This window comes from Arachis hypogaea, chromosome 18 (genome assembly GCF_003086295.3).
Source record: "Arachis hypogaea cultivar Tifrunner chromosome 18, arahy.Tifrunner.gnm2.J5K5, whole genome shotgun sequence".
Lineage (NCBI taxonomy): Eukaryota > Viridiplantae > Streptophyta > Magnoliopsida > Fabales > Fabaceae > Arachis > Arachis hypogaea.
In genome coordinates, this window is record NC_092053.1 from 3583425 (window position 1) to 3608797 (window position 25373).

General features: G+C 36.2%; 3 protein-coding genes across 3 annotated transcripts in view; 1 reads left to right on the forward strand and 2 right to left on the reverse strand.

The window, feature by feature from the left end:
* The window catches only part of LOC112769162 (nodulin homeobox), a 25846-nt gene extending 8994 nt beyond the window's left edge, over positions 1-16852 (reverse strand). The window contains exons 1-15 of the mRNA XM_025813602.3: positions 16561-16852; positions 14146-14208; positions 13913-14038; positions 13675-13833; positions 13503-13586; positions 13289-13417; positions 12880-13098; positions 12096-12221; positions 11895-11990; positions 11493-11648; positions 10975-11263; positions 10755-10880; positions 10602-10671; positions 10429-10492; positions 10235-10303 (exon numbers count right to left, since the gene is read on the reverse strand). Of these exons, the coding sequence (XP_025669387.1) occupies positions 10235-10303; positions 10429-10492; positions 10602-10671; positions 10755-10880; positions 10975-11263; positions 11493-11648; positions 11895-11990; positions 12096-12221; positions 12880-13098; positions 13289-13417; positions 13503-13586; positions 13675-13833; positions 13913-14038; positions 14146-14187 (1755 nt within the window). The 5' untranslated portion in view covers positions 14188-14208; positions 16561-16852. The remainder of the gene's footprint in view (positions 1-10234; positions 10304-10428; positions 10493-10601; positions 10672-10754; positions 10881-10974; positions 11264-11492; positions 11649-11894; positions 11991-12095; positions 12222-12879; positions 13099-13288; positions 13418-13502; positions 13587-13674; positions 13834-13912; positions 14039-14145; positions 14209-16560) is intronic.
* A 2721-nt stretch (positions 16853-19573) lies between these two features.
* Positions 19574-21760, forward strand: LOC112769169 (glutelin type-A 1). The gene is made up of 3 exons (XM_025813610.3): positions 19574-19942; positions 20355-21075; positions 21423-21760. The coding sequence occupies exons 1-3, from the start codon at positions 19747-19749 to the stop codon at positions 21574-21576; spliced, it is 1071 nt and encodes a 356-aa protein (XP_025669395.1). The 5' UTR covers positions 19574-19746; the 3' UTR covers positions 21577-21760.
* Positions 21761-23104: 1344 nt separating this feature from the next.
* LOC112771739 (uncharacterized) lies at positions 23105-24075 on the reverse strand. The gene is made up of 3 exons (XM_025816551.3): positions 23676-24075; positions 23525-23600; positions 23105-23432 (listed from the first exon to the last, which is right to left on the reverse strand). Exons 1-3 carry the CDS (start codon positions 24000-24002, stop codon positions 23290-23292), a joined length of 546 nt encoding a protein of 181 aa, XP_025672336.1. The 5' UTR covers positions 24003-24075; the 3' UTR covers positions 23105-23289.
* Between the last annotated feature and the right edge of the window lie 1298 nt (positions 24076-25373).

Consider the following 25373-nt stretch of genomic DNA (forward strand, 5'->3'; position numbering starts at 1 on the left):
GGCGGATAGGGCATTCCCACCAATCGAAAGAAAAAGAGAAAGAGCCCAAGAAAAGGGAAGAATTCGGATCTGAGAAGCCTAGAAGATATCACTCTTACACTCCTCTACGAGTTTTCCTTGTAGATGTATACAGGAAAATTTGCCACATTGAAAAGCTTCCTCCTCCGCGACTCATCAAGAACAAAAAGGGGAAAGACGTAATGAATACTGTGAGTATCAAAAGCTGTACGGGCATTTTACTAATGATTGTTACGACCTAAAAAATGTGATAAAAAAGCTAGCCAGGGAAGGTCGGCTAGATAGATATCTCATGGAAAGGTCGGACAATCACGGGAAAAGAAAAAGAGACGATGAAGGTCACGAACGAAGAAGTCCGCCCCCACAGACCTCCGAGCGACACATCCATATGATATCGGGAGGATTTCATGGAGGAGGGCTGACCAAATCATCTCGAAAGAGGTATCTGAAAGAAGTCTATCAAGTCGGGAGTGAAGGGCCCGACCTCCCGACTATCTCATTCACCAAGGAGGACGGACAAGGCATTGTGCCTGGACACGATGACCCAGTAGTAATCACTATGATTCTCGCCAACGCTCATCTACATAGAACTCTGATGGATCAAGGGAGCACGACTGACCTCTTGTTTAAACCAGCATTTGGCAAATTAGGGTTGGACGAGAAAGAGCTAAGGGCCTACTCTGACACCCTCTTCGGATTAGGGGACACTCCCATTAAGGCGCTGGGTTTCATTTCCCTACACAACTTTTGGAAAGGGGAGAAAATCTAAAAGTTTAAACATCGACTTTATTGTTATCGATGTAGCTTCTGCTTACAATGCCCTGATAGGCAGAACAACCCTAAATCGGCTGGGAGCAGAGGTTTCTACACCCCACCTCTGTATGAAGTTTCTGACACCAGAAGGGATTGCCACCATCAGAGGAGACCAGAAGCTGGCGAAAAAGTGTTACAATGAAAGCCTGAACCTGAGAGGTGGAGGCAAAGAAGTCAATGCCATCAACTCGGAAGAGTCCGAGTTAAGGAAGAGCTACGACCATAGCCCGGAATAAAAACCGAAGAAGTACAAATCGGACAAGAGGTCGAAAAGAATACCAATGTAGGAGCCAATTTAACAGAAGATTTGAAGCAGAAGCTAGTGCAGCTCCTACAAGAGAATTTCGATCTCTTTGCGTGGAAAGCTTCCGACATGTCGGGAATAGATCCAGAGCTCATGTCACATAGATTGGCTGTCCATCCAGGATCCTGACTTGTTCAGCAAAGAAGACGGAAGCTAGGACTTAAACGGGCTCAAGTGGTCGAAGAGCAAGTACAAGCCCTGCTTGAGGCAGGCTTCATTAGAGAAGTCAAATATCCAGCCTGGCTGGCAAATGTGGTGTTGGTCAAAAAACATAACGAAAATTGGAGGATGTGTGTCGACTACACCGACCTAAACAAGGCATGCCCTAAGGACCCATATCCTCTACCAAATATTGATACCCTAGTAGATTCCAGCTCAGAGTATCAATACTTGTCATTCATGGATGCTTACTCGAGATATAATTAAATCCCGATGTACAAGCCAGACCAAGAGAAGACATCATTCAATACTTGTCATTCATGGATGTTTACTCGAGATTTGACCTCCTTGCACTCGAAATAACTTTTCTGGAGCTATAGAAGTCCAAATGGAGCGTTCTCAACGGCTATGGAAAGCTAACATCCAGGGCTTTCCAGCAATGTATAATAGTTCATACTTTGCTTTAAAATTGAAGGCCCAAAACTGGCGTTCAACGCCAGCCATCTGCCCTATTCTGGCGTCCAATGCCCAACGGAGGATTAACCAGCGTCCAACGCCCAAGAAGGTGTCCCTAGCCAGCGTTCAACGCCCTAGAGCCCTCCTAGCACGTGGCTTACTCTTTTGCTCAGCCTAAACACTCACCAAGTAGACCTCGGAAGCGGATTTTCGAACTACAAGCCTAAGCCTATCTTATTTCTGTAATTTCTAGTTATTAGATTAGTATTTAAAGGAGAAAATCACCCTTGTTTAGGGGATCTCCTGGCATTTTTCGAACCTTTTATTGTATTTTCTATCAGTGTGAGTCTCTAAACCTCCTAAATTGAAGGGAGGAGCTCTGCTAAGTTTTATTGATTAATAAAAGTATTATTGTTCTATCTTCAATCCGTGTTTAATTCTCTATTCTAAAATGTATCTTCGTTCTTCATCCTTATGAATGCGTTGAACCGGCACAAGGTTATCTCATTCTATATGGGTTCAGAGTGAGTCTTTCATCGGACAATGATGAACCACTAGCTTGATTATACATCTATTAGACGGCTAATCCACGACTTCGTTGGGGACCTCTCGAGACACCAGTTCAGCCGAGGTATGAGGAGATTAGGGTCTTTGTGGTAGAGGCTAGAACCAAAGGCGTAGCATTCTCTGATCCGGAAGATCCAATCTTGTCTGTGGCGTTTTGAGTAGAATCACTAAGGAGAATGGAGTGCAGGAGCTTCACCCTCAATCAGACTAGATGCGCACTAACCCTGGTGTTCAGCTCTGAAGGAGAATCGGCGACCTCTCAAGAAAAGCGTTGATCACATACAGCCTACCATAGAAGAAATCATTCACAGTTGGAGGAGACAGTAAAACCGAATTGATCCAGAAGAATAAAACATCTCCAAAGCCTTAACCATCTTCTTATCATTGCATTCACCATCAATTGAGTAAGGTTATCTTTATTTTACTTTTATGCGTTTTAAACAACCAACCAATTTTTCTATCCGTCTGACTAAAATCTACAAGATAACCATAGCTTACTTCAAATCACAATCCTCGTGGGATCGACCTTGACTCACTCAGATATTACTTGGACGACCCAGTGCATTTGCTGGTTCAGTTGTGCGAAGTGTAATTCCGTGCACCAAAAACTAAATGCATCGCAAGAATAACCTAAGTCTAAAAAACGGTTCAATAAGCACAGCAAAGTTGAAACGTAGCCGAATAGAATAATGCATTGTTCTGAAAACCGAATCGGACCGGCCGGTTCGACCGGATTAACCGAGAACCGGTCATTTGTCCGGTTCGATTATTGTGAAGAATCGTTCTGCAAAAAACCGGCGGTTAACCGGTGAACCGTCAGAACTGTTTGGTTTTTTTCCGATTCAATGATATATATATATGTTAAAAAAAAAAATTTCAAAGGTTCAGAACCCTTACCCACCCCTGCCCCTTTCTCTCCTCTCTCTCTCTGGGCAAACCCAAACCCTAACGGTGGTAGGAACCCAGCCCCATCCCATTGCCGAGCTCTTCTCTTCCGATAGACGGTGTTGTCGCTGCCGACAGAGACAGACTTGGGTGCCGTCTTCGCTCGTGGAAGGTCTGCTCGCTTCTCGATCCTTTTCTCCTCGACGTCGAGTGCTTGCTCAGAACTGTTGGCGACGCCGCGGCGAAGGCTTCTCCATCGTTGTCTCTGCTCGATTTGTTGGTGCTCATCTCTCTCTTCGAGTTCTCTCTCTCTCTATTCGAGGCTCCAAGCTCTCTCTGTCTCTCTCTTTCTCACTGCGACGTGTCTCTCTGCTCGGCTGTGGAGTATTCACCGCGCCGTCACCTTCTTTCCTCCCTCGCCGCCGGTAAGCACTACTGCCTCAATTTATTTTTGGTTATTTTGTTAATTTTTATTTATTCTGATTTTTGAGTTGTTGGTCGTTGATATTTTTGATTCTGCGTTGTTGATGAACATTGTTAATGCTAGAATTTTTTTCTGATTTGTTTATGTTAATTCTGAGTTGTTTATGCTGATTTTTCTGATTCTGAGTTAATTTTGGTTGCTGATTTTTGCTGAATCTAAATTGTTGATGGTGGTATGGTAAATTGTTTTTCATCATTTCACATCTTTCAGGAGCACAAATTACATTTCTTTCTTGGACATTTTTTGTTCAAATTTATACTCTTCTTTGAACTTTGAAGTATGCTGGAAAGAGTGTTTCAAATTGTTTTGCATTGAAAATTCCAAGCAAGTTCCTTTGTACTGGGTTTGTCAAAGTTTCTAGTTGTTTTGCATTGAAAATTCCAAGTTCCTTTGTACTGGGTTTGTCAAAGTTTCTAGTTTCAATGTTGGTGAAATTCTCAATGCAAGTGGATAATAATAATAACTCTTGCTTTATGATTATGAATATTTAGTTTATTTGTTGTTATTCTTTGTTTTTGTACTGATTTTTCCAATTGATGTGGTTTGAAAATTTGTAGGAGAATGAGAAGGAGAAATCACAAGCAATTGCATTCAACAAATCTGATATTGCTATTGTAGAACATTATAATTTTTATTGTTAATTTTTTTTGTTCTATTGATATTTTTTATTTTTATAATTTTTATGAAATTGGAATAATTGTTTGTGGTTGAACATTATTTCTTTGTCATTTAAGGGCATTTTGATTTTTATTAGCTATAAAGATTGATGTTTAAAGTTATTTATGAACTTTTAATTATAAATTATGGATAATTTATTATGTAAAATTATAAAATTTTAAATTTAATTAGTTTAAAAATTACTAAATTTAAATATTTAAAATTATATATTAAATTTTTAATAATTTTATTTTATATTTAATTATACCGGTTGAACTCCGGTTAAATCCCGGTTGAACCTTTGAACCATTGAACCAATCACTCGACCGGTTTAGTGACCGGTTCGGTTCTCGCAACCTTGGAATAATGAAATACGAGAGACACAAAAGCCCATTAAAGGTTAAAAACGACAACATTCCCATAGGAATCTAATCAAAAGTTGAGATTACTTAACTTAATAGAAAGCTTCTCAGAAGTCACAGTCAAACTATCTTAGAAAAGTTTTTCAAAAAGCTTCACGAAACTAAGGTACAAAAAGGTTTTTTCGAAAAACCTTAAGCCATTCAAGGTTTCAAATAAATAGTAAACAAAGCATCCACATGAATAATAAAGCAACCATTTTTTGTTAAAGGCCCTACCCAAAAAGGACCAAATAAGCAAAAGTAGTTGTTTATGATCCTATTAAAAAGTATTAAAAAGGATCAAGTGTCACCAGCCATCAACACAAATATAAAAAAAAAAAAAAACAAATATAAAGAGTTCATTAAAAGACCCACAAGCCGGGCCTTAAAAATAGCTTCAATTACTGAGGACCAATAAAGGGGTTGGAATCATCGGCAGGAGAAGTCGATTCAGCCGCAGAGGTCGAATGGGTTGGAGGAATCTCTTCGGCATCAGGAGCGCGAATCACCTCGGGAGCCGAGAAAGAAAACGGCATATCAACCTCACGAGGAGGGGATTCAATTATACGCTGTCCCGCCGTCTTCAACTCGGAATCTGTAGCAGGGTGAGGAGGAGATACTATGGCACCATCAACGACGACTTTGTCAGGGTGCAAAGGCGACAGATCCAAGTCGGGGGCCAAAACCCGAATTTGCTCCTTCAGCACCTCAAACAACACTTCAATCCCCTCAGTCATAGACTCCTCCAACTCCTGGTACCCCTCCCTAAGCTTGTCCAATTCCTCCTTCAATTCTATTTTATCCACAAAAAGGCGAACATAATTTTGTTCAACCTTCTCCTTTAGACCCTCAGTCATTGCACATTGGCCCATCAACTTTTTCTCCCTCTCCCGGATCTGGGCAAGTTCTTCCTTCAGCTGAGCATTCTCCTCCTGCAACTTCCTCTCCTCTTCTTGATATAAAGCAATTCTCCCTTTAAGGTGCTCCACAGAAGACTGGATAGCACTCAGAGGGGTTTTTTCTAGTATATCAAGAAGGGAGGTACAGACCCCAGCAGTCCTAATTCCTTCTCGGATTAAAATTTGGAGATGATTACGGATAGCAGCATCATCCATAGCGATTTGGCTATAAGGAAGGATGTGCTTCCTAGAAAATTTCACTCCGTCAAAGCCGGTGTCCCCGACATTGGAAGCACCAGCTTCCGAGATCTTACGTTTCTTTTTCTCAGGCTCCGAGGAAGAAAGGACTGAGGGAACATAGGCAGAAGGAGGAAGAGGAGGAGTAGGAATCGGATTTACCAAGACTGGCTGAGAAGAAGTTCCCAAACCCAAGCTTTGGCGCCGAGGAGGAGTGGTAGAAGTCCCGACCTCTTGCGCGGCAGCTTGGGCGCGAGCGTTCCTCTTGGCTTCCTGCACTTTTTGGTAAGCTACTCTCGAACCGCTCTTCATTTTTTCTAGAAAAAAAAAAAACGAGATAAAAAGAGTTACTACACAAGTCAGAAGTATCAGCTATCCATTCATGAAGACAAAAGTAAAAACTAGAAGTAAAAGCTACCTAGCTCAGTCCGAACAAAACTCGGAAATTCAAGAAGAAATTTTTTGGTGTCAAGATTGGGAGCTCGTCCCCAAGCCTCTCGAAAGAACCCTACCACAGCCTCCTCGATAGCGAAAACTTTGAAGAAAAAATTTTTAAGGTCATGAAACGACTTGTCAAAAATAGAAAACACCTTCCGACCCTGAATAGCTCGAAAAGAGACCCACTGTTGTTTGTTCTGAGCACTAAAGGGCTTTGTCAAGTGAAAAAGATAGAAAATGACTTTTAAAGAAATTGGAAAGTCAAGCTCTTTGCTAACAAGTTGGTAAATTTTCAAAAAACCCCAGGAATTAGCGTGAAATTGGGTAGGAGCTACTCGGCAGTGGGACAAAACCTCCATCTCAAAATCAGAAAAAGAAAAGGTAACCTCTAAACGGGTGAAAAGACAATCATACATGAAAATGAAATGAGGATCAGACTCAGTAAGCCTCCCACAGCAAACTCTATCCTCCGGGTCTGAGGCTGCTAACTCATGCTTGGGTTCATCAACGTCAAGGACACATCCTATGATACTTCCTAAGTTCAGTTATAAAAACATCATCTACTAAGGGGCGTTCAGATAAAATGGAAGAATCTACCCATTGCAACAAAGCCTCAGGAATACGTGAAGACATTTTCAAAAGTGAGGAATGAATGATAAAAACCTACATTGCTTCATGTATTTTTCAAAGGGACACCTACATTAGTTGATGAATTGGCTCGAAGACAATCAACTAAATGCCCAAGTTCATCATACAAATGTCCCAAAATTAATTTGGCTAAATTGAATGTGTGGTCTTCATGCAAAAGAGCAGCCAAAGGAAGAAATAACTTTTGCATTTGAACACTCCTCGAACAGAAAACAATGGCATTCAACCAGTAGTACAAGAACGCCACACTCTCCTCATCAGTCACAGGATCGTCCCCGTGTTCCATATGGTGATTGATGAAATCACTATAAGAAAATAGAGGAATCTTGTATGATCGATTTGGCTGCATATCGCATGTCACTTCGGAGAAATGCAAGTGAGTTATTACCTTTGTTGTTTTGGTGGTTTAAAGGAAGTTTTCTGTGTCTTTCGTTTTGGTTGCTTTGAGGTCTCAGTAGCCTCGATTTTCCTTTTTATGGTTCTTTTCGGAGAAACCTCAAGAACACTTGGGAGAGTCTTAATCGAGTCCCTCTTTATTTCGTCTAGTGAATGGGTGTACCGAGAATAGTAGTTATTCCACTATTCGACGAAAGATTTTGTGACGAAGTCACTATAGTCAAAAGGGAGGGAGAAATAGTGACTTTGATTTTTGTCACTGACATCAAGACATCTCCGAATTTTCTCCATTGATTTGAATTCTATGTGGCTGAGAGCCTTGCCTTGTTGAGGAAAAGGTGCTGAAAGAGCTTGAGAAAAAACCATTTGTCTAGTGACGTAGTGGGGAACATGAAGGGTCATTTTGAATTGTTCTTTTTTATACTGGGGAATTCCCGTAGGGAATATTTGAACTGCAAGAAGGTTGGCCCAAATGGTATTGCTTAAAGCGTTATCATCACCTTCATTGGAGAGGAGGCGTTGAAACCAGGTTGGACCACAGTTTCGATTCGCAAAAGGGGCAAGTATTAACTCCTCATTTCGAAAAGTTTTACATGAATGAAATTTGGAGAATGCTTCCAAGAAAAGTTCCTCAATCGAGTGGGCATTTTCAAAATTTGGTTGAAGTGTCACTAATCGAAAACCTTCGATGTTTTGTTTGTCCGAAGCAAAAACCCCATCTTGCTTCATGTGCCTTCCAAAGATGGCATTTAGCCAAAGTTGGAGTAGGCAAAGGGGACCCTGCATTAATTGAAGTTCTTTTTCGAAGGCCATCGACCAATTGCCCAAGCTCATCATAAAGATTTCCTAAGAGCAACTTGGCCAAATTGAATTTGTGCCCTTCATGTAGCAAAGCAACCAGAGGAACAAAGTTTTTGCATCGAGATACTCCTCGAGCAAAATATAATAGCGTTTAGCCAATAGTATAAGAAAATCACGCACTCATCATCAATAACGGGGCTGTCTTCTTTACCCATGTTGTGTTTGATGAAGTCCCCATAAGAATTTTTCTAAATGATGTTGTAGGATTTGGAGGGCTTGGTATCAAAAGTAGCCACAATATTGTTTATCGAAAGCCCAGTAATGGCGGCAACATCGAACAGAGTTGGACCAACCATCCCAAAAGGCAGATGAAAGTTATTGGTGGTCTTATTCCAGAAGCAGAGAGCAGTGTCAATCATCCAGTGATAAGTGGTAGGTGTGAAATGGGAAAGACGAAGAAGATTATGAATACCTTGCGTTCTCCAAGCTTCACCCTTTACAGGTTCGAGCCTTTGGTACCAGGCAAAGAAGTCAGCAATTTTGAAGGAGACTTTAGGATTATTCCAAAAAGGCTTTTTACCATCGATGAAGGGAGTTATGAAAAGTTTTTGTTTGATAAGCAAGTCTCCCCCTTTGGCGCCAGGGAAATAATGGGCATTGTCCTTAGCTTGTGTTAGAGTTTGCAGTGGACCAAGAAAACAGTAAGTATCATCATAGACGGTGAAAGGTAAGAGGATCTTTTTGTCATCCACAACGTGCTCAGGGTCTTCAATGATAGTCCCCGAGCCGGGATAGTATCTTCAAATAAGATTGAATGGAAGTTTCAGTGGCAACGTGTTTGCCTTTATCTTTGGCAATTGAAGAAGCCATTGATGATTTAAAAAAAAAGTGTTGACTTGGTTGCAGATGAAAAGAGCAAATGAGAAACTTGGAAAGGATTGGGGATAGCTAAAGGTAGAAGATGAATTTGAGAGGAAAAAGACGAAAAGGTAAAGATGAAGAGTTTATAAAGGGATTTGAATTTTGAAAATCAAGGAAACTTCCTTGAAAAGCCATGATTGAAGGAAAGAGAAAATGGCAATTAATGAGAAGGTGAACAATCATGGGCGTTGTTTTTGGAGTAATGGAAACGTAGGTAATTAATGGGCCGCATCTGAAGTAATTGTTCAGTTATGGGTTTTAATGTCTTTGAGAAGAAATAGGATTGAGCGTTTTATTAATAGTTCGATAGACACATCAATCCTAAGGAGGTAATTTGTTAGCCAAAAATAAACAAGTTGTGAGCTTCGAGGTAGTGACTAGTTTCATGGGAGCTATCGAGGAAAGCTAATCGACAGAAGTGAGGATCTTGATAGACCAGGACCTATCTAGAAAAAGTGAGGCAACCGAAGAAATGAGGAAGTTGACAAGTGAAGTTAGTAGCAATTACAGCACCCAAAGAACAGGAACGGTTACTCATGAATTAATGTACGTAGGAGTTACACTTCAATTTGATTGGTTGAAGGTTCTTATAAATAGGAGAAGACTTGAAGGAATAAAGGTTGGAACGTTGTTACAGAAAATCACTTAAGCACACTCACATTCCCAGCGAATTTCTGAGTCTGCTTAGAGCTTTCTTTTCTATATAGTTCCTTCCATTGTCTTTACTTTTTATTTAAATTTCTTCTAATCTTTATTTTTCTTGCAGATTTATCTTTCAAGCAATTTTATCATTTCTGTCATCTTTTAAGATTCAGTACTTTTCATTTCGATTTCAAAGTCCTCGATCTCATTGAAGGAAATTTACTGCTTTCTTTAAAGTTAAAGTCATTTCATTTATTCTCAATCATTTCATTTTCAAATTTATTTGCTTTTCTTTTCAGATTTTTCTTTATTGTTTTATCCAAATTGAAAGAGATTTTGATGCACTTCGAAAGCTGGTACTCACAAGGGCAGTAGGTTTCGCTCCCAAATTATTAGATATCGAATCAACCCAGATTTGCTAAAAATCGGTAAAACACACACTAGAACTTGTAACAATAGAAAAAACAGGCTTTGTGATCATTAAATGAGTAAAAGATATAGAAAATACCTGATAATGTTCATTGATGTTGAGTTTAGTAAACTTATCCTGAGACAATGACAGCTCAAATTTGCTATCCTGAATTTTCCAGATGATAAGGCCAGAGTCATATAAAAGTTCCAAAATGGACATGAACAGAGGAGAAAAGATATAGAGCAAGAACAGGCAATAAAAACAACTCAAACCAAAGGACAAAAATATACTTGAATATGATTTCCCTCGAACCCAGTAGAACTAAAAAGTGATTGTAATTTGCTAGAAAAAACCCTGCAAACAATTTATATAAATAAGCTATTTGTTATAACATGACACTGATAAAAAAAGATCATGTTAAAGTGTTAAAAGTACATAGAAAATGAAGTGAGGGAAAAATAACCTTAGAAGTTGCAAATCCTCTGTATTTAAGTAGTTTGGAATCAAAGATTCTGCATGACTTAATAATGACCCTACAAAAAGGCGTTAACTGTGATAAAGTAGCCACATATTGCTCAGAATTTCACAATAAGAAGTATATGAGAAGAATCATTACGCAGGTTCTTGCTAGCAATGGCAGCTTTAGAAGCATCAGAAGCAAAAGAAAACCCAGGAAGAATGTCAGATAGATCCATTTGCAGGCACTCCAGGACCTTGAGAACAAAATGATTTTCCTCCATCTCTGAGGATTAAAATAAAAAAAGTGGTTACTGATACGAAGAACTATATATATGTGAAAACACTAAAAACTTAGTGAACCTTGACAAATAACCAACCTTCACATATGTTGGGAACAAAACAATGAAGATTTGCAAATAACTTGATCAGTAATGATGTCTTATGATGTGCATAAGAAGCCCTGGGCATCTTGTTTGGTATTTGGATGAATTCCAAATTTGTAGCATTTGTTATATCTAGTGAAGTATAATCCAAAACCCATCCAACTGCAGCCAATGTATCATATTCAACATTGCAATCCTCCTCTGTCTCCAGGAGATTAGATGAACACCAACAGGATAAAAAATCTCCATGGGAGAGAGAAATTATTGCTGTCAGAACTTTAGTCTGAAATCACATGCAAATAAAACGGTAAAACTTTTCATATAATAGGAATTAGAGGAGAATCCACACATTTTATATTTGGCCATATTTTATGAATCAAATTTTGAGCAGAGAAAAGGGGGAAGAAAAAAGAAAAAAAAAAGGAATGATGTTGGTACCACGAAAAATATTTTACTATACCACAATTGATCATAACTTCAACTTAACGCCATTCTGGAAGGGATAAACTTACAAAACAAAGCATCACGTAAGATCGGAAGTTTGAATCATCTGACAAGATGTCAGCTAGACGCATTGCATTGAGCTGTACAAATCCCATTGGATGGCATCCATCAACATTGTGATGTGCAGAATCTCTTCCAAAAGCAATCTTCAACAGATCTAAAACCTATATCATGGGAAATATGTTAATGGATCAAATATATACTGCATACCACCACAGAACATTATGATTTCAAAGATCTCCTGAAAACTTGTACTTCTACTCAACAATCCATATTATACTGTAATCAACGGTTTAATCCCATTTGAGAACCAAAATAACTGCAGATGCTAATGGGGTGATCAGAGGGACACAAAAAGTTGATAATTTCAAGATCTCAGTTTGCATGGTAGGCCAACTGGAGAAACTAACCTCAGATGCAACAGATTTAGCCAAAGCCAAACTTTGTGGTGAACTGGCTACTTCATCAAGATATGAAATGCTCTCCACTTCACACAAACCTAGCAGCTGATTAAAGAGAGTGATGATAGCATTGTTAATAATATGCATCAATTACAAAGTAGATTAAAGTTAAAAGCAGAGAGTTATAGCAAAATTTGACATCAGACTCACAATGGATAGTATTTTAGATTTTAGCCTTGATAAAGCTGCCTTAATCCTAGTTGGAAGAGATGGCTGAATCTGTAACTTCAAGATGGACAGAGCCAGAAAGAGAACACTTCCCTCTCCACATATTTCCTGTAAGAAATAATAAACATAATCCCTCCTATTGATCACTCAAATCAATATAATAAGTTAATACACTAAGCATCTTCCTGGTGGATAAGTACACAATCTACAGATGGAGTGTCTGCTATGTAAAATAAAAATATCTCAATTCTCACCATAACTATATCCATTTGCAGGTTCTCTCCCATTAGCTTTGAGATAATAAATTGGTCGGCTTTGGAACAGGGTGACAAAAAAAATGGATACTCAAATCTATATTCAAGTTGGAGGGAGAATGATACTTTCATATAAATATGGGTATAAATGAGATGCTTGTTGATCTATCTTACAAATGGAAAATATGAACATCATAGTCCAACAAGAACTAGAATATTTTAATTGGAAATATTTAACCATAGTCCATGATCCTCTATTTTTTATCTTTCTAAAAAAAGTTGCTTTAAAACTACAATGAAAACCCGGCACCAAACAGAAGCAAACAAACCCATGAGAAGGTGGGCTCTGAAATTTATTTTTTCCTTTATCTTTTATGTTGCAACCAAACTACTTTTTAGTCCTAATCTTTAATCTAAAGTTAAACGGATTAGCTCATACAAAATTTCTGGGACATAGCATCACCCCTGCATGTGTTGCTACAAATTTATAAAGTCAGTCAAATTTAGAAAACCTGATTCATAAGGAGGCATTCCTTAAACAACTTTTGTTGACACAGGGATTGAAGAAACTGAAGTGAAGCTTCACACTGCTGACAGAGATAATAAACTACTTGTTCAGCTGTCAAATTTGATTCCATTGAAAAATCGTTGTAATAAGCTAGCAGTGTGATCTCAAGACACCTAACAACCATGCGAACTGATCCAAAAGCAGCATCCATAAATATGTCAATCTGTGATCATAGAATTCATGGTTAGCCAAAGACCGATGTGTTATCAGAAAATATGAGAATCCATTAAGTCGATTGAAAGAAATGAAACTTAAATTCCTTCTTTCTTTCTTCTTCTTCTTCCTTTTTTTTTTTTTTTTGAAATTGGTATCATCCTATTTGGGATAAGGGTCATTATTTGACTCCGAAATACCTTGGGATGGGCAAGCAGTACATGGACAACATCTTGCCATTTAGTTGAGATAAACCCTGTTAATAGATAGAAGGTACATGGCACAAGAGTTGAATGCACAAGGTGCCTATGACAAAAAGCATGGTCTTCCTGCAACATAAGTGTAAATCTCAATACAAATAAACAACACAGAAGAACAAACTACAACCTGAAAAAGAATAGAAAAGAGTAAAACCTGTTTGCAACCACCAAGAACAATAAGCATGTAGAAAACAAAGTCAAGCAGCTGGTCAAACAATTTTACATCATCTAGAAAAATCTGTAATCATATTGGGGATACAAAATTACAAACTAGTGTTATTACAATCTTCAAATGATCAAAATAAATATTCACTATTAATATTAACCTGTTCGAGTTTAGAATTTCGGGAGGCTAAATCACACAAGGAATACAAGAGACGAATGGCAGATAACAAGTATCTGAACAGGGCTTCATCTCTCTTAAATGATATAAGCATCGAAATGAGGTGCAATGGAAGTGATCCTGCAAGCTTTTCCATATCAATCTGTACATAGAATAATTAGGAAAAATAGTATGATAAAACAAGATATAAAAGAGCATGATGAAGCTGACTATGAGACAACCTTAAGCAATAATCCATTTTTGGTACAGTATTGGATAGTAAGATTTTCAGAATCCCTCAATAATTTATTTAGATCCAGAGCTTTAAGTCCTTGCAATTCCTTCACTGCCACTATCAAGCCTATTGTCTGTTCAATTCAATAAATAAAGGGTTATGCTCCAGCCACCCAAAAAGGGTATCCAGGGACAACAGAATCTCAAGGATCCAAGTTACAAAGCAAATGGAAATGCTTGCCTGTGCAGCACTGCTTGATGGTTCTCCCTCAGAAATGGTCATTTTTCAAAATTAGTGGGAAGACTGAAGAAGCAATGAAGCATACATCAGCGAGAAGCATAAAATATGTCAAACAGACGCATGGTATAAGTTATAAATTAAAACATGAAAACATCAGAAGTTTTAGCTTTAAAAACAATAATAAACTTAATGGACTTGTAAGATTTCATATTGATGATAAATACATGTACTAAAGAGATTATAAATAACAATATATAACTATATATGGCCATATTTATGTCAAACATTAGAAACCCTTCATGGAAAAATGTAGGAATGATATATAAAAGATATTCGGCACCAAACCCATTTCAGCAAGTCGCTAAAACACATAAACACTTGGTATTGAAAGCAATCATACTTTTTCCAATACTGGGCAATACTTGTAATCTGTGATCAATAAGATAAGATTCAGGTACATACTTATGGGATACTAGTTATATACAGTACTCAAAATTGAATCAACTCGAATAAAAGTTACACAGAATAAGCAGTCATAAGACTTGCTTTGTTCCGTAAAACCATGACAAGTATCATATATATGTCTAATCTCTTAAGTCTTAACCAATCTCCATACACATTGACTTCCTCTCTAAAGTTGCTTAGTGAAGCAGCTCATGCAAAATATCCTTCTTTTGCTTTCAAAAAGAAAAGAAGATTGCAGAAAAGGAATAGAAGAAATACATTCATAATTGCTATTAGTGTCTCGTTGTTCCATACCATCAACAAATTCACGATATCACAATCTAAGTTACGAAATCCTAATCTTAAGAAGGTTCACAATCCCAATAAAAAAATCTACCAAGCTTAGGTCTTTTTAAAACAATCACAAGTAAAGTTAGAGTATCAATGAAGATAGAATATTGAACTGGACATCAAAGCTAGTTTCTTCCCAGTATCTGCCTGTGTTGATTTGCAGCAAACAAATGAGAGCAGCGACTGCAGGAGATAGTAGGGTTAGTCTAAATAGGGTTTAAGTGATAGGAAGACCGAAGACCGAAGACCGAAGACCTTATCGAGTTTTCCAGAATATCCCTTTTATTTTTAACAAAAAATTGACATTATATTTATATTTCACTCATGCTGACATATACATATTTAACATTCTACCATATTAGAACTTTGTGTTACACATAAAATCGACGATCGATATTAATAAAATATGGGTTTGTTATTTATGGTATCTCTAGTGCATAAGCCTGTCATTAATGCATGCTCCTCAGAGCATGTCAAGAGCTGGTTTAAGGTAAGCCTTACCTATGAGCTACAAAACAAGCATAAATCCCTCATTTTAAATAAGTACAAGTCTTTTTAATTAATAGTAATTATCCACAGCATATAATGGTCTCAATCAATTTTTCTTTAAGGGTATCCCCCTTAACAAAGCAACTGAACAACGAAGGAAAATCCAATATAAAAGAGAAGACCAGAAATCAATCCATCTTCATATGCACCAAATAGAGGCCACGAATACAATTTCCTCCAATAACAGGTCTAAGGATATCAATGATTTTTCCTGCTAAAAAGACACCAAGAAAATAGACACCAAGAAAGAAAATTATATTTCCACCTCCAATTTTCAGATGAACAAAAAATTGGGCAAATGTGGTCCCAAGATAGAGACATTTTACATGTTTCTGTATCTGCCTCCCTTCTCCAAACAAGTTCGTCTCTATATATTTCTCCTAAGACAATTACCACACAGGGTCATTGTGTCTTGTCATAAATGTTGATGTAACCAACATATAACATATGTATGCTTGAGAACATAATAGAATAGAGAGGAGATGAAATGATCTTTTCTTTCCCCATACAAAATATTAGATTGTTCACTCCATCAATTATCTTGGAAGACATTAGTTTTTGTTGCAAAACAAGCCTAGGGTTAACAGCACTGGGAACAATACTCTGAAAGAGTAATAGAACATGTACTGCTCGGGTATTAAACTTGTTGCTCAGCTTGCACTAAGAAACCAGGCCTCTAATTCCAAAGCATACAAAAAAATCAACTAAAACTTAACCATAAATTAAAAAAAAAGGACCATAATATAGATCATAGCTATAGATGCCAAATGCTAAAAATCATTGACTTGAAGTAGAAGGCACTACAATAAGCATTTTAGCTCTAGAATGGAAGCTATAGATTAAACCATATAGCAATTAGTTTGAAGAACTTAGGTTCAGCACGCTGGTGCAATAACTAGCAGGAAGTTCAAGACCAATATTATCAATGAAAACTGTGTGAAAACAAGTAGAATATAAAATCTCACACAAGCCAAAACAAAACAATATGCTAAAATCGGACACAACTAAAGAGTAAGCAGTATTGAAGATGTAGCATAAGTAGCTAAAGAGTGATGAGGAGCGAGAGAGAACCTGGAAGTATAATAGTGATGGTTGAAGGTGGCAGCCGCAGCGGCAAGTTGCCACCACGGAGGAGCAGCTGAAGCATATATTGGTTTCTTATTTTTCATAAAAAAAAAAATGCAAGAGAATGAAAAGGGAAGGAGGGTTTTGTTTCAGTTTGGTTTGAGAGCTGAGTCGAGTTGCCTGTTATGATGGGAAGGCGAAGAGGAGAGAACGGAAGTGAGTCGTGAGTGACGATCGGTCGATCACACTCCTGAAAGCCCGATCGGCCCACACAACCACCCAGTTAAGGGCCCCACTCAGGATACTGCTAGTCTGCTAGGCCCACAAAACAAGCTCACTGGCCCCACTGTGAATTCTGGTGGATAAGATTAATCAAAAAGAATGTCCAAAAATAAAAAAGATTAATAAAAAAAAAAAGATTGAGGCTAATTCTTGTTAGGTTTAGCTTCTACATGAGTTAGGCTTAGTTTGGTAAAGTTTTTTAAATAAGTGCTTGTACTTTTTAAAAGGTCAAGCTCCTCATTTTGTATTTAGGCTTGGTTTGGTAAAGCTTTTGCTTTTTAAAAGTAGCTTATGAAAGCTGTATTTTAAAAGATAACTTTTTAAAAGCTTGCGTTTGATAAAATTAAATTAAAAATGACTTTTAATAAGTACAAGCACCACAATTATGTTTGGTAAAACAGCTTTTAAAAGTTGAAAAAATTATAACAAACATGTTTATAACAAAAAAATTAATTTTTTTTCAAATTTTTTAAAAATTTATATAATATTTTAAAATAAAATAATGTTAAAATAAAAAATTCATAATAAATATAATAAATAAATTCTTTTATTTTTTAACTTTTAAATTTTATATAAGTATCATAAAAAATTATTTTATCCTAAATATCATCACTAAAAATAAAAAATAAAAAAATATATGAAGATTAGGTTAAAAAATAAAAAATATATGAAGATTGTGTTAGAATTTGTGAAGGTTAGGATGAGAAGTTAGAAATATATGAGGATTTTAATGGCAATATAATAGCGAGAAATATGTGCGGGAAAATGAAAAAAATTTGGTAAGCATAAGCCAGCTTTAAAAAGCTCTCTCCTAGGTGCTTTCAAAAGCACCCCTAACTTTTAAAAGCCGTAAGCACAAGCACTTGGGCTTTTTAATTTACCAAACGCAAAATGACGTGCTTGTGCTTGTGCTTTTAAAAAGCACAAGCACCTCTTGAAAAAGCTTTACCAAACTCAGCATTAGGCTTAGTTTGGTAAATCTTTTATTTTTCAAAAGTAGCTTATAAAAGCTAACTTTTAAAAGATGGCTTTTTAAAAATGGTAACATTTATGTTTAGTAAACCAAATTAAAAATTACTTTTAATAATCACAAGTAACAACAATTACATTTGGTAAAATAGCTTTTAAAATTTAAAAATACTATAATAGACATAAATGCAAGCATTAAATTTGAAAATTAGTTAACATATGAGGTTATATTAGACTTTTAAATTTTGAAAAGCACAAGCCAACTTTGAAAAGCTCTATCTTAGGTGCTTTCAAAAGTACCCCGATCTTTTAAAAGCTGCAAGCACAAGCATATGATTTTTTTTTTATTTACCAAACACAAAATGAGGAGCTTGAGCTTTTAAAAAGCACAAGCACATCTTCGAAAAGCTTTACCAAACCAAGCCTTAGTAAATAAAAAAGATTATGTGCTTGTACTTGCAGTTTTTAAAAGATTGGGATATTTTTGAAAGCACCTAAAATAGAGCTTTTTAAAGTTAGCTTGTGTTTTTCAAAATTTAAAAGTCTAATATAACTCATATGTTAACTAATTTTCAAATTTAATGTTTGCATTTATATCTATTATAATATTTTTAAATTTTAAAAGCTATTTTACCAAATACAATTGTTGTTGCTTGTGATTATTAAAAGCAATTTTTAATTTGATTTACCAAACATAAATGCTATAACTTTTAAAAAGTCATCTTTTAAAAGTTAGCTTTTATAAGCTACTTTTAAAAAGTAGAAATTTTACTAAACTAAACCTTAAACACACGTATTAATGTTAATACTAATAAAAATTTTTAAATTTTGTACTTAATAACAGCACAGCAAATATATAAAAAAATATATTTTGTATTTTGTTATATAAAAGTTTTTTAATTGATATTTTTAATTTGTGTTTATAAGATATATATTAACTAAACTTTTCTTTTTAATATGACTTTTTTTAATTAAGATAACTTTATCCTATTTTTTATATTCATTTAAAACTTAAATTTTAATTTTTAAAAATAACTTATTTGTACTAACTTCAAAATATATCACTTTGAACTTAAAAATTAAAACAAATATTAAGATCAAGAAATATATAACTAAACATTAACTCCAATTTGAAAATAATATAATTTAAAAATAAAACCATCATCAAAATTGATATCCATCCCAGATAAAAAGGAGTAGATGAATGTAACATTAGCCTAGACGAGTGCAGGCTAAAAAAAATTGGATATAAAAGTAGAATAAGTTTAACATGATAATTTTTTGTGTTTTCTAAAATTATAGGAGGTACATAAATTAGACTTTTTGATTTATATTTAAAAAATTTTAAAAGTTTAAAGTACATAAATCAGACTCAACGATTTGTGTTAATAAAATAAAAAAAATTTAGAATACATAAATAGGACAATTTCATTTGTTTACTCCAAATTCTTTTAATTTTTTTAATACAAATCAGACAGTTCGAATACAAAAATCGAACGATCTGATTTGTGTACCTAAAAATCAGACGATCTAATTTATATTTCGTATATTAAATTATTTTATATTTTAAAAAAATATGACAGTAGATCATAATTTAAAAAAATACCATTATTAATCCAATATTAAAAATAAAAAAATGGAGAGCGCAATGCTGTTATATTTAATAGAATATTCGAGTCACCAAAAAAAAAATAGAATATTCAAATTCAAAATTCAATTCAATTTAAAAGAATCCAATGATGGATAGATAAAGACGAGTGGGAAAAGCCGTAGATAGTGACTGTGACAGTGATAAGTAACTGATAAGGTCAGTTCCTGATTTGCCCTTCCGTTGGCTTCTATATAAACACCCTTCTCTGCTCACTCGGTTTTCATAATTCACACGCACTCACTTACTCATTCTCATACTCATACTCACAGAAGAAAACAAAAGATAAAGAGATGGACCTTGATCTCTCTCCACAGCTGCCGAAGAAGCTTTACGGCGGAAACGGTGGATCCTACTACGCATGGTCCTCATCGGAGCTCCCCATGCTCCGCCAAGGCAACATTGGCGCCGCCAAGCTCGCTCTCGAGAAGAATGGCTTCGCCCTCCCTCGCTACTCTGATTCTTCCAAAGTCGCTTACGTTCTCCAAGGTACACCACCTCCAATTCAATTCAATTCAATTCCCTTTATCCATGATCATGTTGAATCTTCAATTCGTTTTGAGTAATTTGCAATTTCCCCAATCATTGTCAGAATTAAGGCTAAGTTGTTGGTTGTAATTGTGTTATCCGAATCGGAATCGCTAACCAGATTCCTGAACTTATTCCAGTTTTTTTTTTTCGTAAGATTCCAATAATTCGAGATGTTACGTGACTGAATTCGAAATCAATTGAACAAATTAAGTGGAATTGCGATCCTAAATTTTATTTAATTTGCATGATTTGTGTTGTTGGAATCTGAACATTCAACGTGCGATCATCATTGTTTTAAGTGAATAATCTGCATGCTGTATGATTGATTTACATATATAATTTTTGTGATGTATTTGTCTTGTTGATCTAGGGAGTGGAGTTGCTGGAATAGTGCTCCCTGAAAAAGAAGAGAAGGTTGTTGCAATCAAGAAGGGTGATGCCTTGGCACTCCCCTTTGGTGTTGTGACATGGTGGTATAACAAGGAAGATCCTGAGCTTGTTGTTCTGTTCTTGGGTGACACCTCAAAGGCTCACAAGGCTGGTGAATTCACTGACTTCTTTCTCACTGGTTCTAATGGAATCTTCACCGGATTTTCCACTGAGTTTGTTGGCAGGGCTTGGGATTTGGAAGAGAAGGATGTCAAGACCCTTGTTGGGAAACAATCAGAGAATGGGATCGTGAAGCTGGATGGGAGTATAAGCCTTCCTGAGCCTAAACCCGATCACCGGAAGGGAATGGCCTTGAACTGTGAAGAGGCTCCACTTGATGTTGACATCAAGGGTGGAGGAAGGGTTGTGGTCTTGAACACCAATAATCTCCCCTTGGTTGGTGAGGTTGGCCTTGGTGCTGACCTTGTGAGGTTGGATGGAAGCGCCATGTGCTCCCCCGGATTTTCTTGCGACTCGGCTCTGCAGGTTACTTATATTGTCAGAGGGAGCGGCCGGGTTCAGGTTGTTGGTGTCGATGGCAAGAGGGTTTTGGAGACCACTGTGAAGGCTGGCAATTTGTTTATTGTGCCAAGGTTCTTTGTGGTCTCAAAGATTGCTGATCCTGATGGAATGGAATGGTTCTCCATCATCACCACCCCTAAGTAAGGCTTTGGTTTCTTCTTATTACTGTCTTTGCTTTTATCTTTGCGTTTAGAAACCTCACACTTCTATTCTTGAATTAAGCGATATGGTATATGAAAATGTGTGTCCATCAACCATTATAACAGTTGGAATCCAAAATTTGAAGAAGTGCATTATAGCAGTTGATTGTTAATGCTAGTTTCACCCATAAAAGGTTTTTATGACTATCATTTAGAGAGATTTTAGTTTGTTGTTAATTGTTAACATTGTAAATGTTTTTCATTTATTTGGTTGCTTGCAATACTGTTTTATTTACTTTATCATGGTTGTAGTTTCTGATAATCCTTAATGATTGTTATTTTGGCAGTCCTATATTCACCCACTTGGCTGGTAGTTCTTCGGTGTGGAAGGCTCTGTCGCCGACTGTTCTGCAGGCTGCTTTCAATGTGGATTCAGGAGTAGAGCAACTCTTCCGTTCAAAGAGGACCGCTGATGCCATTTTCTTCCCTCCGCCAAAGTAGAAATGAAATTTAACTCCCTTATTTGTATAGATTTCCCCATCTCTATTTCGTCCCATCATAATAAAACAAATAAAATTCCCTATGCTATAGGAACTTATTATTCATAGGGGAAACGTTTTAGTTTTTACTGCAGTTGCTCCTTTCTTTTTCTTTCGTTTAAACAGAGATTGCAAACTTTAACTTATGATCTTTTTTCTCCTTTTTTACCTATACTTAATCCTTATCATAGATGCGTGGTTTCTCCTTTTGCATGACGCGCGAGATCGTATCTTTGTTACGTAACTATCTTGTACTCCTATTACCCTGGGTAAATAATTAAATTAGAAAATTAAATCCCGGGTTAACACTTGGAATGAACCTCGCATGATGATATAACCATTTTATTCTCTAATCACTTCCTGGTTCCCTCCTTTTTTACACTATTCAAACTTCTGCAACTGCTGAATTCTTAGAACATTGTCATTGGTTAATAATGACCCATGAGATAAGTTCAGTGTGTCTTTTGGACTAATTCTTGTGTTTTATTTACCTTTCAAGAGCGGATTCCAAGATATAGAGTCAAAGAAATTGAAACAACCACCCTGCTTAGGAAAGCAGATCGAATAAAATTTCAAGTTGGTTGTTAGATTCTCTTGGCTAACATACACTCATAATGTCTCTCGTATAATTATTAATTGGATTAGACTTTAGACCCACCACCTTCGAGTTTCATCTAGATTATGCAACCAAAAGTGCACTACTTTGCTGTCATCGTTCATTTGGTCATGTACTGTAGGGTAGATACCACATTGACAACAAAATCGCATTGATGAAGTCAGCACCAATAATGGGGTCTTGTCGGGGTAACCACCATTGCACTGACCACCTTCATGTGAAAGTGAGACTTTTGAGTTCGATGATTCCATCTCCATGATAAAACATAAACAGTTTCTTGAAAATGGTTTGGAAAGAAACATGAGTAAGAGAGACTGATACATGTAAATTTAAAAATATCAAATTATAATGAGCAGGAACTACATGTATCCTCATACGAATTTCACATCATATCCAACAGTTAAAAAATATGCATGAACCACACTTAAGAAACAACTCATTTTCTTATAAAATCTTGGTGGCATACTATTTATGAACCCTCCAAATTAGGGTGAACATGTATGATTATTCATCACTAGAGCTGAAAAGAGAAAGAGAAAAGAAAGTGGGGTCAAAAACAGTGCAATATGTGCTGCAAGTGCACAAGGTTCACATGCACATGCTTAGAGACAGAGACCGCGGAGGAGACCCATGAATCATTCATGATTGTTTACTTTACCCTTAGTGGTTGGAATTTCTAAATTTTTTTTTTTTATATCAATAGTAAGTTAATTATTTTGGAAGGGGATGAGAAGAAACTTTGCAAGTTGATGCGTTTTGACTGATTAACACCTTAAGTATTACATTAATGGAATAGGCCTCTCTGGATTCTGGTTTAGTGAACAAGAAAAAAAGAAAGAAAAACATTGGCAGAAGAGTTGTCAGCATTGTGCCATTTTCAGGAAGACGAAGAAGATGCTTGGGAATTTGATACAACAATTCAGTAATCAGTGAACACAGTATTACTACTTAACAAGAACAAAAATCTGCATTACATTAACCCACATACATCAAACAAATAAAGATAAATTCTTCCGATATCACATTAAAATTTAAAAACAAGCTAACACAGGATGATGATCATATTAATGATGATGTTGGAGATGGCCACAGCTGTGCATTCTTCTTGACCTTGGAGAGACTTGCCAGAACTCCTAACGGCGTCACGTGTCCCATGATTGTTACTTTCTTTGCCTCCATGTCTATGTTAAATGATTTCACTCCTGCATTAGAGTTTAGACCATCATAAACATTAGTCAAGCAATGCAATATATAATTTTGATTTAGACTAACAAGTTGTAATTAACTAACTGACCTTCCATTTTTGAGATGTGTTTTCTAAGTTTTCCTTCACATGCCTTGCAGTGCAATGACACCCTCAAAACCACAACCTGTGTTGCGTTGAATGAGAAATTTAAAGTTGTAGTCTTTCATAATATTTTCAGTTAACCAATTTTCTGAAATACCTGGTCATGCGTGGTAGCAACGACTGCAGTATCATCTTGTTTGTTCATGATGAAGTTGCAAGCATCCATTGGTGTGGTGTCATCAATGAGTAGATATCTTGTGGGTGAATCATCAGCATAAGAGCAATGCTGACCGTACAGTTTCTTAACAGAGCTTTTTCTACGTAGCTTATGATCATCTGATGATGAGCTCCTTCTGATCTTCTTCTTAGGAATGATTGGCAATTGTGATGAGCAATGGCTGTACCTTTTGGAACGAGGGTGCACACTAGAGGCTATGGCTGTGGATGCAGAGGAAGAACACAACAACTCCATTCCCTTCATCATGTCTGTGAGAGAGGAAAAAGGGGAAAAGGGAAAGATGGAAAAGAGTTGTTCAAGGTACTAGTGTCCCATGATCATGTGTGATCAAAATATGGATCTTTTATATTGTTATAATATTATTACCATCTCTTACTTTACAACAGTTGAGATTGGATTAGATGCTGACACATGATTACTGCCACAATGACATTGTGGTATCTGGTATGGAATCAACAAAGAATCTACGTAAAAATATTAGAGGACTATCAGAATTTATTATTTTCAACTATCAGTTAGTTATTAATGTTTAAAAGTATGGGATAAAGTATATTATTAGATTATTAGAGTAAAAGCACTATACTAAAAGAATTGAGTTGATAGTTAAGTGATAGCCAAAAACAATAAATTTCTGATGACTCCTAGCTTTTTTTTTTCTTTATGGATAACCTTCATTATTAACCAATAATTGTTTTGTTTCACTTTGGCCTCTGATTGATCTAGTAATCTGTGATTAGTTGGAGTTTCGAGTTTGCCATTAATTAATCTATTGTTTTGTCTTTGCACTCAACGCTAGAAGCCTAGAACTACTACAAATATTAGTTTGATACATGAATGATTTGCACTGGCGTGTGTGTCTAACATTTTAGTTATCTGAGGAAATCAAACTAGTCTTCCCTCCATGCTTGTAAAAAAAAACTCACTAATAAATGATTTGCACATGGATTCTCCCTAGTCTTGCTTTACCAGCTACTATCGTTTTGAGGCCTTTATCCCATCTATATTTAATTACATTACATTGCTTTTGCTTTAGCTGCTTTTCAGTTTCAAATAGTCTCTTCTGTTGATTCTTCCTCTATTTAAATATAAAGTTTAGCTAATATGTGACTGAAAAACTTTTTCATTCAATATAATATAATCACGCGTTTAAACATCTGGCCTTTTTTTTGTTGGTCTTAGAACATGTATGTAGCTTGTGTTGGGCTTCATGGTAATGTTTTTAGCATACGAGCCCATTTAACGGGCAGTGAAAAGACCGGGCCCAGCGAATGATCCACTATGTTAATGCACTCATAGCGAATGATCCACCATGTTAATCCACTATGTTCATAGAGAAAATATGCAATTAATTAACGTCTAATGTTAGTTAGAACTTCATGGAAGGATTATAATTTTGGGGTTAATTACTATTTGTTATTCACACTCTTTTAATTTCACTTACAATAACGTTTTTATTATGTTGATACAGAATTATAAGTATTCATGATCCGTGAACTACTAAACTCGATTAACTCCACCTCAAACCTCAGATTGTGTATAGCTTTTATCATTTAAAATCGAATTGAAAACTTAATGCATTCATGCTGAAAGATCCATGTTTTATGAATAATATATTGA